General features: G+C 38.6%; 1 protein-coding gene across 1 annotated transcript in view; it reads left to right on the forward strand.

The window, feature by feature from the left end:
* Positions 1 to 713: 713 nt before the first annotated feature.
* slc1a7a (solute carrier family 1 member 7a) overlaps positions 714 to 16,163 on the forward strand; it is a 51,067-nt gene continuing 35,617 nt past the window's right edge. Inside the window, exon 1 of the mRNA XM_088598659.1 lies at positions 714 to 1,029. Coding sequence (XP_088454785.1) covers positions 889 to 1,029 — 141 coding nt within the window. The 5' untranslated portion in view covers positions 714 to 888. The remainder of the gene's footprint in view (positions 1,030 to 16,163) is intronic.

Genomic DNA, 16,163 nt, shown 5'->3' on the forward strand with positions numbered 1-16,163 from the left:
TTTCAGTGGTCTGAGTCATAATGTATGCCTAGATACCCATATCCAATTTCATCTTTATTACTAATTGCGACTGTTACAACGCATTCATTTAAAAGAAGACATTTTCAACATATTGTGTCCATATATTTCCATTTGTTCTCCATTAAGATGTAAGCTTAGTTTATAATTTCACAATCCATAATTGATGGTGTCTGTTGGCTTTTTTCAAGCCTTGCCTGTTGTCCTTGGTCTTGTCTCTCTCAATAAACAAAGGAAGAGTGGCAGATGTGAACTGTCCCAGCATTCCATGCTGATGTACAATATCTCTCCCCAGTGTGTATGTCGCTTAATAGTATAAGAGGGATCAGGGAAAGCTGTTCTGCAGTTGCAGTACCTGGAGACCTTTGCCCTCAACCCCGCTAGCTCCCAGGTCCATTCCATTGACTTATTTTTGTACACATGTTTATTTACTTCTCTATTGCTCTGCCCATTCCCCCCTGTGTTTATTTGGAGCAATCCTCTGTCCAATTGTTCAGAGCTCCTTAATCCAGCTTCAGACCCCATTGCTGTAGTGCCTGCTAATAGGATTGGTGGTATTAACCCGGAGGACAATAATGCCAGCTGTTGCAGGCCCTCTATTGGCAGAGCTGCAGAACTGGGGGTGGCCTGGGGTAGGTGGGGCAGGGGAATGTGCCTGGAAAGTGTGATGATCTCCTTAGTCCTGTACAGCCAGAGAGAGCTGCTTGGTTGAAAAGCCGTAAGTGCTTTGGAAGAGGGGATCTCGGGCTGCCTTGTTCGTGTCCATCACTTTTTTCCCTCTCTCTCTTTCTGTCTCTCTCTGTCTATATTCCACCTGGACTCTGCTATCTATATATGGGGTATTGATTTTGCCCAGGCTGGGGTGTCACAATGGCTGTTGCGTTGGATGCCGTGTGGGTGCGAGTGAAGGACGTGTGTAAAAGGAACGGGCTGCTGATTCTGTCTGTCCTCTCCGTCATCATCGGATGTCTGCTGGGGTTCTTCCTCCGTACACGGCACCTCTCTGAGCAGGTCAGTCTGCCCACCTTTTTGCAATGAGGAGTCCCTTTAGAGCCGGGTTCCTTCTTCTCTCTTTCTTCCTCATATAGGCTCTGTCATATCTCAACATATTTTATGCGCTTCCTAATCACATATTTCTATTGGTTTAAATTTCCTGTCTTATTTTGCTTTTGACCTATTATGTCTGCCAACTTACATGGAATATAGGATTGCAATTTGAGCATCTGTCTCAAACGTATTGAAAAATGTACTCTCATCTTAGGTATGAGAGGAGATTGTGGTATTGACACACCATTCATGTTACCCATTTAAAACAGCACAGGGTATTATTTTTTCAACACAAATGCAGCTTTTAAGAAAATGAAAAAGTACAAGATGGCTCATGAAAATGAATGACAAAAAGGGGAAGAATGCTGTAAAAGCCTTCCTCGATGAGCACCTGCTGGAATATTTTGTTACAAACTTAATTTCCAATAAAAGCAGAGTACAAAATTGAATTCAAACTTGTCATTTTTTAATTATTTCTAAAAATAAAGAGCAGGCCATTGCTTTGAGTGGAATAGATTACCATGCAATCACACAGAAATGCCCTAAGTAATTGCACTTTAACAAGGAGCTTTTTAGCATTGTGTGTTAACAGCAAATTGAAAATAGAAGGAAATATATTTTTTAAATTGCAAAGACTTTATTCAGGTTTCCTATTCTATCTAGACTAAGTGTTAAAGGGGAAAACTCTATAATTAAATCCTGAAAAGATCAAGTTTGTCTGTGTTCTCCAAGAATTCCATAACTTTTTTTAATTACTTCAATTACAATTTTACCTTTCTACACCAGCAAGTAACCGCTTCATCTTTTCCTTATGCAGTTCAAGGGTTTCTTCTATTTGACTTCTTAAAGACACCTTAAACATGAAACAGCCATGAACTATTGGAAATGCATTTTTACAGTTTATCAAGGTGACTTTGCAGACCAGTTTATCAAATCAGTACAGCAGATTTCCACAACGGATGGACACCTTGATGCAACACATTTTCACAGCAGTATAGCTCATTATGTTAAATCTGTAAGGCCGTTGTACAATTTATTATGATGCACTTCCACAGTTACATAACCCAGTACAATAGGACATTTTCACTGGGTTCTGTTATTTTAAACCACAGGATTCTTATCTGCAGCTTCAAAAACGTAATCATAAAATCCATAGAGAGCTAAAAGAAACTTGTACTGTATATCTTGCATTTCTTCCACTTTTATAGTAGCAAAGTCACACAGTAACTTAATTTTTTTGCATAGGCAAACCTGCACAATAGTTACCATGCGGCATCACTGCAATTTTCTCACATTACTTATACTCAACACATTTATCCTGGCTGGCATGATCATTCTTGTCTCTTCTGTACTTTAAACGTAATAGAGCTTGGCAAATGGGATTTTCAGATTCTTCTGGTCCAAAAACTCCCAATGCAAGGTCTATTATTTCATTTTAAGTGGCAATTGAAGTTATATCCCAGCAGTTATAATCAAATGGAAATACTGCATTCCTTCCACTCTCATTTACTGTACATACCCCAGTACATATAATAGGTACTCAAGGGCCACAGAAGTCTTGTACCTGAGGTACAATACTAATGTACAATGTTGCTCTCATCTCGTCTATACAGTGGGTGTATAGTATTAAGGAAAGGTAGAACCTGAGGGAAATGTACCACTCTAAATCTCGTTTTCTACCTTCCTGCATCGGTCTGAACTTAAGTCTTTGTTTTCCCAACATATTCCATCACTTTTTCAACATGCTCTGATTACTTACACTATATTCTAGACACACAGTATCTACCATTTTCCCAACAACCAAATTTGATAGGATACTCTCCTGTGTTTTTGTGCCTTTGCTTTTAGTAGACTTCTTCAAAGTACCGTAGATTTTCTTTTAGCTTAATATCAGTTCACCTCCTCATACAGTGTTAAACTGTATGACTGATAGGTCTGGCTAATACATACTCTAATTATCCTGTCACCTTCCAGATGTAAAACATTCCGCAGGCCAGGTGACAACATATTTTCTGATATAAAATTACATTTTTTTAACCAGTCAAACTTTTTGATCTACTATATGTTGCCTGTTGTGCTGTCGCCTCGTAATAACGAAAGTAAGAATGTTATGGCAGGAATGTTCCTCACTGTTCTTTTCAGTCCTGATTGAAATCGTTCCAAGCTACATGCCCAGGACACCTAATGACAATTAGACTTAATCAAGCAGGAGAACTGCCAGCATCTTCTTTACACCTTAATGTGTTAATGCATTTTGCTCTGGACTGTTGCTTCTTTGCTTCTTTGCACATGAGACTACAGGATTGAAGGACAGTTCCAGGGGTGTCCTGTTTGGAAAAGGTTGTGAGGAGAGGTTTTCTGTGGTTTTTGCAAGAGCTTTATCACTCTAAGTACTAGCTCCTGTACTAGAGGGTACAGACCTTTGAAATTTTAAGTGTTTCAGCCAAACAGTACTCCCGATCAATAAAGAGGCTTATCTCAGGACCTGATATATACTGTATTATGTGTGTATGTAGGGGTTGCATATAACTCTCAGTAATTCTTTTAACCTCATTGACAAGTTTAGGACAATCTGGACTTCAGGAAAGATTCCTGCTTTTTTCTTGTCTCCTTTTATTCTGCACTTTGCTTTTTCTGCTACTTATCTTCAAATTGCTGGCTTGGTTCTGCAAACAGTGAATAAGAGCTTGTCTACCCGTAGATTTGCTACACCATCATTTTATCAAAGATGTAATTCAGCTCACTAGAAACATTGAGGTAACTTCTATCCTGCTGTGACAGAACACACATCAGGAAATATATTTTTCTACTGTATGAGATGCCCTTTTACACACATAACTGTAGTGAGGTCCAGTTCTCTCGTCATGTGCCTATAGTATTTGGAATTTAAATCTAGACTCAAGAAATGTGTTAAAGTGTTACATTAAATTATTTAAATGATCCTGGTTAACAGGGTTAATAATAAAATTAGTTTTTGGAATATTGGTCAAACCATAATTCTTCAGTGACGTGAGCCAGAAGAGACAGAAAACATATATATTTAAAGGCAATAATAGTAGTATTAAAAACACCACTAACACAGTCCATTTAAGCCATTTGGGACTCATCATTTTCGTTATGTCTTGAGTAATTCTGTTACAATGTCAAGATGGATTAAAGATCTTGAAATATTGCCCTGTGCAATTTTACTAGGGGATTTATTCCATGAATTAATATTTCCAAACTCAGTACTCAGCAAATCAGCAGCTGCTTGAAAATGGGTTGATTCCAGAAGACACAGGGAAACAGAATTCCACCTTTAAGGGAACCTTGTGAAATATCCTATGACAAAACCTTGTCATGCATTACAGGAGCTATGTTTTATACACACAGAAACTTACAAAACATAAAACAGTGTGAGTACATATTACATTACAAATAAAGATTACATTACATAACAAACATCTACCAACACATATTCATTTCACATCATCCCTACAGAAACCCACACAACTACACCACAAAAAAAGTAAATTTACTCCCTTCACAATTACACTGAACCCATATAATTTGGCATGGTCCACTTTTAACCATTACTCATTTATTTTGAACTAATTTGTTTCAGTATGGGACTAAATTAGCTCATTTTGTTAAGTCTAATGAGGTACTCAAACTGACTGTTTGAAGACATTAGATACTAACAGCTAGTCTCCAAATACTCTTCATGTAAGCAGTTTGAAAGCTCTGCTCAAGTGGCTGCTCCATTATCTTTGAACACATACTCAAGAGTCTGGACATCTTAGCTTTTTCTTGCGCAGAAAGTCTGTTATATCAAATGACTTTTGGTTCCTGTTGGTAGGACAAGGTTCAATTTAGCCTGTAGGCTATCTAAAAATGAAAAGAACAGCATTCAATGAGCGAATTGCCTGTGAATTAAAAAAAATCAGTTCCAGATATTCTGAAAATTCTGAATCCAGATAATTCAGATTATCTGGTCAGCAAAGTGTTGGTCTCGGAAAAACTAGTAAATCAGAAATAGTAAAACTAGAGTCATTTGTTGTGATAGTATTAATAGTATATTTTATATTATTAATAATTCCTTGCATTTATTTACAGCTTTTTTTTTCACAAATGTACTGTACAAATAGGAGGGCACCAACTTAATCCATTATCTTATGCAACCCTACCTGGGTGATGTGTGGGAATCATTATGCACTAGCACCTTCTCTACACAGCAGGTCAGGGGGAGAAAGAAGAAGTCCCTTCACCAATTGAATTAGAATGAAACTTTTACGTAAACCAGATAGTTCAAGCCCAGAATGGAACTGAGCCAACAGACCGGGGTTTGCCAATTAAAAAACTTAACTTAGCACTATTTGCAATAAAATAGAAGAAGTATTTATTTGTCTTACACCAGATGGCAGAAACTCAGCATTATCTATTTTAATTTATTTAGTGCGATAAATGCTAAAAGCCATGTCATGAACACGGAAGGTTACTGTGAAGGGAATGAAAAAGAAATGTTTTTCATAATTTTGTATTCTTTTCTTTAGCTGTTCTGTCTCCAGCACTAACTATTTTAATGTATGTAGATGAACAATGCTACAATCTACATCCTGAGGATTTAAAAAGTACAGTGGAGGGAAAGCAGTTCAGGGTAAATAGAACGTTTCAATTTCACAGTTAATGTTGATGGTCTTCTGGCAAGGTCGTTTCTCAGTTTTCCTTAACACACATTTCTTGGGTTTACATTAAAGAAATACTCTTAAATATTTGATATAGACTCTTTCAGATATTTTCAGTTTGCTGCAGACATACAGTATATCTCTGGAGGCCTAAGACCTTGTTCTCGGCCTAGGACAGAATTGAAATTCAGTATTAATAAATGTGTGTGCAGTGCTGTCGGAAGATACTGTTTGAGACGTGGCTTAACGGCAGAAGTTAATGCTGCAAGGTCTTGTAAGTTATTATTCGCATCCATTATTAAAACGTGTTTTCATCCTAAAACAACATCCCAAGAGATTTAAACACATACCAATGTAATATAAAACATGCAAGATTACAAAACCATAGAGTCTTGGCAGTTTTTAATTTACTGTGCTTTTTCCTAAGGTATTGTTTTTGTTGTTGTTGTTGTTGTTGTTGTTGTTGTTGTTGTTGTTGTTGTTGTCGTGGTTTTGGCAGTTTTAAACTGGTGTTTAATATGGAGAACCTGACTGATTAAATATTCAGTGATAAAAAGTTTTTTCTCAAGTCAACGATTAAATTAATAGGTCTCTTTCTGTGATTGCTTGATTATGCATCAGTATTCATTTTAATGGAGGCCCTGGAGACTTTCTCTAGTGTTAAGGATTTCAGTTTGGTCTGGAGTTGTTTAGTTGAGGAATCAGGCAAGAGCAATTTGCTCTCAGCTCAAACCTTTTATGACTTACTGTATAGTGTAGTGATAGGAAGGAAACGTTTTATAACCAGTCCAGGGATTCAAAAAATCATCTTGGTCATGGAAGAGTCTGAGTGACATTTATGTGCCACAGTCACAGGCTGTGTATTTATATTCATCTCCTGAATCATACCAATGTAATAACAAAATAGCCATATTATCTGGCTGACTTGATCAGACAAAATCGGCAGCAGCAGTCCTCAGCACTGGTCATGCTGAGACCAGATTTGACAGGTATCTATCAAAACAGCTAATTTAGCACATTACCACTTTAATTTTGATTATTAAGGAAATAATTGGTTTAATTAAAATAAAGTGTGACTAAAGTAAGTGAGAAGCTGGTTGGAACAAAAGCCCAACAAACCAGTGGACCATTCATTATGCCAAGCAGCTGAAGGATGTCAACAGATTCACAATGTGAGCTCAATGCCAGTTAGTTTATTAAAACCCACCATTTAAGTAGCTTGTGCTCAAAGGTGCAACAGCATTACCCACAATACTCAAAATTCAGCATGGACTTTACATTCACAGAGAAATAAGAAATACCTAGACTAAAACTACATAATACAATTCAGGAAACATTTTAAGGTATTTCATTAATATAAAAAATCACATTTAAGATGTGCCATTTTCAACACTTAAGATATGGTTTCTGAACTTATTGGTCCAAAATAAATTTAATCCAACGATACAATTCAAACCATTCTCCACTCATACTTTACATTCCAATATTTGATTCTGAACTGTTTTCCATCAGTTTCTTGCTACGTCCCTACGGAAACTTTCCACCTGTCCATCAGTTACCATTTTAAAACTTGCTCTTGGCTCATGGTTTGAAGTTTTGATTTTTTCTGGGTTTGGTTCTTGTAGGTCCCCCATGACAATTGCTTCTTTGAATCTTTCATTGAACAAGAAAACCGGTCAGAATGATTAAATAATGTGTTGGGTCTCTATAAGCAATAAGAATGACTTGAAAAGGATACAACTCTTTATGCAAAGAGTTAAAGGAATATGGAACAATCTACCTAGCTTGGAAGTTGATACCCTGACTTCTTTCAAGAAACAGCTGGATGAGATCCTTAGATAAATTAGCTACTAATTGCCAAATTAGTTAGACATGCCAATTGGTTTCTCAGATGTAACCATTCTTACAGTATGCTGTTATGAGCAGGCAAGTACTCCTCGAGGTTGTGAAATTTTGGCAGGCCAATTTTATTCTTCTGGCAGGATCACCTCAATTGAGATTTTAATGAGTGTTGTGTTGAGATGCGGTTTGTGGATTTGAACTACACATTCCACTAATTCCACCATTGTTCAATAGGATTGAGGATAACTTTGTCCAGAGAAAATGCTCAACTCTGTCTCATGCTCCCCAAGCCAACCAGACATTTGTTGTCACTGAGTCAACATGTTTGAGTTAAGAGTTTGTCTATAGCTTAATCATAACGTTTTGTTTCCTGCTTAAAAAAAATGGTCTATTGAAATAGTTATGGTCTATTTAAACATACTGTTTTAGAGACTAAAGCAATAAAAAGCTCGAATTTACTATTCATTGGCACAGTAAGAGATTAAACTACATAGCTAAGAATTTTGCTAGAGCAGAAACCAGAAGACATTTGGGTCCCTAAACTTAAAGAGTGTTTTTTTTTTGCTAAAGGCCTGTTTATGGATTGTTGTGCAAGCTTAATGGTGAAGAGCAGTGGGATATCAGATGCTTTCAGGCACAGAGAATGTTCTGTCACCTGCTGTCAGTCTCCGTTAGTGGAATGGGGCAGTTATGGGTAACCTGATTCCTGTGTCTGCGCGCAGACGGCTGGATTAGAGAAGCATCTCTTCACCAGCTGCTTTGTTTCTGCTGAACGGTTGGTAGCTCCCCCATTAGCGGTAATAGATCCGCTGTCAGATCTCTTAATCAGTGAGCAACTGACCTCCACACTGCTGCCTTAGTTCTTTGCCATCGAGATTATAGAAGCAGAATGGCTGGGACAGAGAATCAAATGGTTTTTAAACTGCTGATATCCTCATGTCTTTCATGTGTGCCTGATATAATGCACAATTTGTGAACTCTGATAAATGATCATTTTAAGGACTGTGCAATATGAAATAGTGTACGCATATGATTTCAAAATGCTTACGTATTATGCTCAGTAAAGAGAGTGTATGCAGTGCTTTTCCTCTGCCAGGAATGCACATGTATTGGACTTCCCTGTTGCACAAAAGCAGAGGATGACCACTTAATGCTGCAACTTTAGATAAGGGCTTGCCATCTTAATATGCCTAAAGCCTGTGTAGGTTCAGTAGGGTAATTAGTGGCGACTGTAGCCTTAATACAAAGTCTTGACCTGGTTAGTTTCCCAGCCTTCGCTTGTAGGCTGCCCTGTATTGAAGGCTACCATACAGTGTGAGATTTAGATTGGAATACTTTACTGTGAACCAACTTATTGTCTTATGATTTCTGAGAAGCAACTGCCACACAAGATCCTTGTGCCTCTTTCACCCAGTTTCTAAACTGTTCTATTAACGTGTGTGACCATCCTAGTCAAGAAGCCTAAACCCCTGGAGTTTCTCTTCAAATAACAAGAGCATTCTATGTTAACAATATATATTTACTTATATTTAAGACTGCATAGACAGGTATCTAATATGACAACTTGGTGATTTTGTTGTTTTGTAATATCTAGGAATAAATCAATGTATAAATTGTATTAAATGAATGAATGTTGACAGATTAGGTACTTCTTGTTTTAAAGATTATTTTTACAATGCACAATTCAATATTTTGTATTTAGGTTCTTGTTCTTTTGCATTTGTACTAAAACATTAAATAAATGTTGCACAGCAGCCCTCTGATTATACACTCTCCTCCTTTAGGAATAAGGCTGATGACTCATCATAAATTAGTAAATTATCTTTATGTGAGACCTATGAGAATCATCCACAGATGAAACTGGGATTATTACCAAACAAAAGCTTGGTGGGTTTTGGACACAGAACGAGCACGCTGTTTTTTGTTAACAGCAAAATTTCCTGTAAATTGAAAGGAATTGATTTCAGAACATGAAAGATGTTTTTTTTTCTGTGCTTTTTGAGGTTTGGGGTTTCTAGGTTGTTTTGGCTAGCTACAGGTTAGAGGTGAAGGGTGAGTCATAGATTTGTGTAAAAAAGAGAAAGTAGCAATGAAAGTTGAAGACATGTTTGTGAAAGCGTGGAGCTAACGATCCTTGGAGGTTTATATTAGTCTGCATTGCAGTGGTTTGGAAATGAAAATTAGAAATTGTATATATGCCTGGTGTTTTCTGATGCAATCCACTAGCCTCTTCTTTGACTATTGAACCCTTAGACTGATTACATGAAATAAAACATTAATTATTTTCTTAATATTAAAAGCATGAATATAGTGATGTACTGTGATTGAGATTTTACTCATGAAAGAAACTATTGCTAGAACATATTTTCAATTAAGGTCAACTTTGATATACTGTATATAGCAGACTGTCATGCTTTCCAGCACTTAATTTACCTTGTATGCTTGACAATTTAATGAGTTTTTTACTCTAATGCCTTACCTTCTCCCTCTCACTCACTCTGCGTCACTCACCAGTGCTCTGCTGATCCTCCACTTAAACTGAAAACTAAGCTTTCCCTTCATAATGCAGAATAGAAAAGCTCTTTAGCTGTTATTATCAGCTCTCCTCGCTTGTGTTCCCTGCCCTGCTGCTCCAAACTGGCCCTAAGACAGCAGAAATGACAGGAGAAATTCAAGCTGATGCCAAAGCATTTAGCAAGCTTTCATCTTTATGGGAACGTTGAAGGAGTTCATTCTTATTCTCTAAGAAGGTTTTGATAACACAGCATAAAAACAAAATTACTCACAAAAATCCATATTATCTTAATGAACCTCATAGCTGAATTGTGTTTTTTCTCTGAGATCTAGATATGCTCTAGACTTTGCAACAAAAAGTAAGGGTTGAAAACAGAATTGCTCAGTATTATAAAAAATAAAACTATTCAGTCTTTGCTTCTCACTAGATGCCACATTTTCTAATTTTCTGCATTAAATGTTAAACCAGATATCTTGTGTTTGTCACACCCTTTACAGCTAGAGGGTGCTCCTACTCTGTCCTGTCCCTAGTTTCCCTATGCTTTGCTTGTCCTTCCGGTGTGTCTTTGTTTGGGGCTATATATTTCCAGGTCACCCTTTCCTCCTCGCTCAACATTGAGGGTTCGGATATCTTGACCCGCCTAGCACCAGGTCGTCTCTTCTGTGGCTTGAGGGCATAGGTTTCTACCCGACATTGTCTGACCAGCTGAGCCCTGGCTAACCCTCTGTTTCACCACTACGCATAGGGTCTTTTTTCGCTGTCCTGCCATTCCACGGCATGCCTTTTCTACATCCATGACAGAATGCTAAGCCATCAGCCACCCCCCTACATCCGTGCCTGTGAGCGGGTCATTCAGCAGTATGCCTTTTCGACATCCGTATACGAATACATGGCTTTCCTCGGGTTGTCACCTCCCGGCATCTGTGACAGAATGTTGAGCGTGTTTTTTGCCCAGTGTGCAATGTTTTTCTATTTTTGTTCCTGGGTTTTTTTTATGTTACTGTGTTTTTCTCTTGGTGTTTTGGTTTTTCACTTCCTGGTTTCCCTGTTCTCTGGTCCCCCTTACCCCTGTTTCTCGGAACTCTTGGTTCCTATCTGTTGTGTGTGGTTTGTTGCCTGGTCTCTCAGGTTTATTTTTGTTGTGTGTGCTTTTGTACATCTTTTTTGTCTCGCTCCACAGAGCCCCGCCCGGCCCCCCCTTCCTCTACCCAATAAAGGTTTTTACCCCGGAGGAGGGGGTAGCTCTCAGCCGTGGACTTCCAGAGTTTTCCTTTCAGTTAAATGAGGTTTTTCCTCTCTCCAGTGCTGTGCAGGTCATTTGTTTTTTGGGCTTCAGGAGCTGCCGGTGAAGGGAGGGTACTGTCACACCCTCTACAGCTAGAGGGCGATCCTACTCTGTCCTGTCCCTAGTTTCCCTGTGCTTTGCTTGTCCTTCCGATGTGTCTTTGTTTGGGGCTATATATTTCTGGGTCACCCTTTCCTCCTCACTCAGTATTGAGGGTTAAATCCTCTTCTTTTTTTGTCAATATCAGTTTGGGTTTCTTTGAATGGTTGTCTTCTTAGAGCAGAGTGATCCTCTAGGATATTCTTGGTGTCCTTTGATCTGAGCTATAAATGATCTAATTCAGTTCTTCTTCCACCCTTTAGTCTTTAACTTTTGGCATAAAAATAGGACCATAACAGTAATGGATTTGGTAATGTTGGTAATGCTCTTCACCTAAGCTACACCACTGTGTAGCTGTAGTAAAGCTTATAACACAGGAAATGACAAGAGAATAAAGAGAGAATTAACATCGCAGTGTGCATTACATTATTCCCTAATCTTAGCGTTTAGGGGTAGTGAATTATGACTAAGTGAGGATAACACACTGAACAGGAGAAAAGGAGTGGAGACAGATCAGCAGCAAGGTCGACCATTAGCAGTTTTTCTCCCAGTGCAGGGGGAGGACTCTGAGATTAAAAAAACTGACAAGGCCCCACTTTTTTTGCTGACCTTGTTTGTCATTGAAGAATTTAAGATGAATGGCATTGAAAAAGTATTGACAAGCATTGAGATAGTATTGCCAATAACTCAACATCACTGCCAAAGCCAACCCAGTGAACTTCTTAGGCTTCTTTGACCAAATGGGTTAGATGGGCAGAATGGGCTCCTCTCAAACTCTTAATTGTAACTGTTCCAATGTAACTGATTAACAGACCTCCAAAGTTTGATAGTTATATACTGTTACGAAGCGTCTTTCAGGACTGGTGGACGAACGGGGTGGGGGTTAGGGCGTGGTCCAGGGCGAACAGTCCAAAAGGGAGTCCAAAGGGAAATCCGTAGTGTGGCAAATGTCCAGAGCCAGGTTATCAATCCAAGACGAACAAGACAAAGTTAAAAGCCGGAGCGGGATCCAGCGAGGGGTCGGGGAGGAAAAAAGGGGGAAGGGAATCAGGCGCTCCAGGTCCCGGACTCGGCTGGTTCAGGAAACCAATGCGGAGCCCGTAACAGAGTGAGCGTCTGGCTTTTGTAGGAAGGCAGGAACAGGGAGGTGCACAAAATCAACTAAAAAGTGAACGAGCCGGAGTGCCCTTAAGGGGGAGGGACTACAATCATGACATATACAGTACTGTAACTAACAGGTCCAGTACAAGTGTCTCCTGTTACCTTTTACTTTTACCTTTTTTACTTTTTTAATACTCCTCGAAGAGTGGTGGGGAAGCTAATTAATCTTCAAGGAAGATACTTCACCTCCTCATTTCACAGCACTCAAGTCTTATTTTGTGCTATTTGTTTTTGTATGTATGCAAGCTTTATTGTTTTTCTGATTAATGGTTAATGCATCAGAAAAAAAACTTAATTACACACACAGCAGGCTCTGAAATAAACAGAGAAATAAAATCCTGGGAATAAAATTTGATTATATCATTTTCTATTTAAACATAGACTGGGATTATCATTGCCCTTTTATTAATACAATGAACTGTTTCAATCTGCTGTAAACCGCATTAATTTCAAGTATGTCATGTTTCTAATGTTATCAAAGTCCAAGATTAAATTAAGGCAATGTCTTGTTCTGAATGCAGCAAGATCTTTCAGACCTTGAGGATGGAAATTAATTAGCTTTTGCCATTTCACAATACTGAGAGTGGCAGAACTATGTAATTGAACTACTCATTCTGCCTTTTGTGTATACAAGATCAAAATTTGCAGCTACAGACTTAATTTAAACTTAGTAGGCCCATCAGCATGACATACAGTAGTTAATGTATTTCACACACATGACATACAATATATCATATGTATATGACTTAGCTATCACACCATAAACCTGAAAGATTTAATATACAGGTTTGTAATATACATGCATGAGTCTGTTTCTCTCAAAGGTGTTCCTTCTAAGATCCTTTCTTACGTTAAATCCTCTACAGTAATGCTTCCCAAACCATCTGTACGATCACCCACCGATTTCCAGGCTATTCATCCATCTAGCATCTGATCCTGCAAGAAGATCTGCATTGTTTCTGTTACAAATTAGTAGTGAGGACCCTATGCAGAAAAACTAGGACGACCTCCAGAGGCGTAGTCGATTTAACAGTCCAAGGTCCGAAAGCCGAAGGTAAACAAACCGGTAAACAAAACCAGAAGTGGAGCCATAGTCCATGAGGAAGCCAAGATTCAAAACCAAAACGAAACCAGGAGACGTAGTCGGAGAACAAACCAGGGTCAGGAAGCCAAAAACCAAGTAGTAATTCATTGTGAAAATTCGAGGTAGCCCTAAACAGGAAAACCTAATACTGAGCACTGGTGAGAGTGTGAAGCAGCATTAAATAGGCTGGGGTAAATGGGCTAATTGGGAACTGTGCTGGAAGGCGAGGTAGAATGACGAGTCCTCCGGGGGCGCGGCGTAACAGTTTCAACTTGTTTGAACTAAACTCAGCATCTCCTCTAGTATTTTAAAATTTAGATGACACATGTGTGTTATGTAATGTAAAGTGGTATTTTAGAAAAAGGTGATCCATTGCTTTGTGGAATATAAACACTGATTGGCACAGCAGGCCCAGGGCAGGTTCAGGGACCTAAAGGTCCACAACTTTAACACATGCTGGAAATCCTGGAAGAGTTTGTGGAACACCATAGTGCTAAGCCTTTTAAATGTGTAAATTGAATTATTCAAATTATATTCATGAGTGTTTTCACAGGTTATGTAGGTCTTAACTGACCATGCTTAATCATCATCGTCTTATGAAGGCCCAAGGCAATTATACAATATGTTTGTGATTAAATAATTGTGGTTTGTGTCTTAGACAACCATCACTCAGGTATCTAGCAGCGCATACAGTATGAATGGACAAGCCCTTTGGCACAGAAGACATTTCCAATGGCTTTGGTACTGATGTCACCATAACAGTCTCATATTTCTCAATATGACAGCAGGTACATAAGCAACGCTTTTTCTCAAGAGTGGACTGCTCTGGTCCTGGTAGGCTGCCACATTTTTATTTTGATGTCTAAGTGTGCTTTGTTTTGGAAGTGATTTAATAAATTGCTCCATATCTCTGGAGATTCCATCTTTGACTTCTTTGACGATGACCTGTAAAACCTTCAGAAATTTGCCCTCCCTGGAAAACTGCTGACTGCCACTGATATATGCATTAAAATGTATTTATAATAACCCCTTTTCCTGTATGTAGCACAGGAGCTATATTAACAGACCAGCTATGTTTTTAAATTATTCATTTTTTGTTTTTTTCATAGTAGCAATTGCTAAGACTGAACATGGTTGGTTTGCATATAAAGAAAAGCACCAAGCCTTGCTTCAGTTGCTTGCATTTACCAGATTACATGTTTTAAAATGACAGTTTGGTCGAACATAGCTTTGAACATTTCAGCAATAATAACTCTATTACTATATTTTCATGTCTTTCCTCCTGTTTAATCCTGTGACATGGTATTACACTTCCTACGTAATCTTTTTTCAAACATTTTTTATGTTCTTTCCCCAAGATTTGTCATTCTGTTACAAAAAGTGAATCCCAATCACTTGCCTATGAAAATGTATATCTCTCACTGCTTCAGTCTTGTGTCCTGGGCTGGATACCAGCCTGAAATGTCTTCTGTGTAAAATTTCCCATGTCTTTATGTGTGCCCTGATTTTTCTTATTTTAATGCTAATGAAGAAAAGCATAGCATTTTTAGAAATGGGATGGTTGTCTTCAGTGTAGCTGTTCTTCCAAAGTATGCAGCTGCAGAAAATTACAATTCCATGTTTAACCACAAATGGTTACAGAAACTCTCTGAACCTTAGTGCACTACATTCTGTAGTGCATTAATGTAACCAGTTGCTTCCAGTTGTGAGAGGAAGTGCACCATGTGTTTGCATTAGTCAATGTTTTAGTTCCTCTTCATTGATCATTTTGAGAGGTTTTATTCACCAGTATCTTCTTTTTGCTTGTATTAATTTCACTTTATTTTTTTACCATTTTATTTTGTTCTTATAATAGTTCTGAGTTTCTAACTCATTATTTCTTGGCGCTCCCTTGTCCTCCAAGTTGCCAAGTGGCAGGCGGGGTCAGCCGAGCCCTTTCTTTGCCTCTTCAGTGTTTCGGTGTTTGTGGCTCTTGTCACAGTCTGGAGTGGTGCTCTGCTCCGCCAAGTGTGTAGCTAATCCGAGATTGTCACCTGCCTCTGCTCTGTGTGCGACTGGCTCCTCATACCGCTGCTCTGTGCCAGGAAGGTTCACTGTTCCTCTCATTGCTCCATCCTGTGGTTCACTGTTTACCCCACACTGTGACAATGGCATCCACCGCCATTGGTGGGTTATTTTCCCAATATTACTGCACTTTGCTGACTCTATTCACTGTGTGCTGTGGCTGGCCCTGTGCTGCCTGTGACCATTGGATTCTAGGTCCTGATTAGGTTCTGCCTGCTAGGTGGCTGCTTGTTGAAGAACCCTGCACCGGTGGGGGATTGTTAGCAGTGAATTGGTAATATAAATTAAACAACATGCATGAACTTCAAACATGGATGATATACTCTCCACGTTTCCACCGGAAAAAAAACAGCACAGTTTTACAATAATATTTAAGAAGACTGT

Source organism: Lepisosteus platostomus, chromosome 11 (genome assembly GCF_059453375.1).
Source record: "Lepisosteus platostomus isolate fLepPlt1 chromosome 11, fLepPlt1.hap1, whole genome shotgun sequence".
In the NCBI taxonomy this organism is placed as follows: domain Eukaryota; kingdom Metazoa; phylum Chordata; class Actinopteri; order Semionotiformes; family Lepisosteidae; genus Lepisosteus; species Lepisosteus platostomus.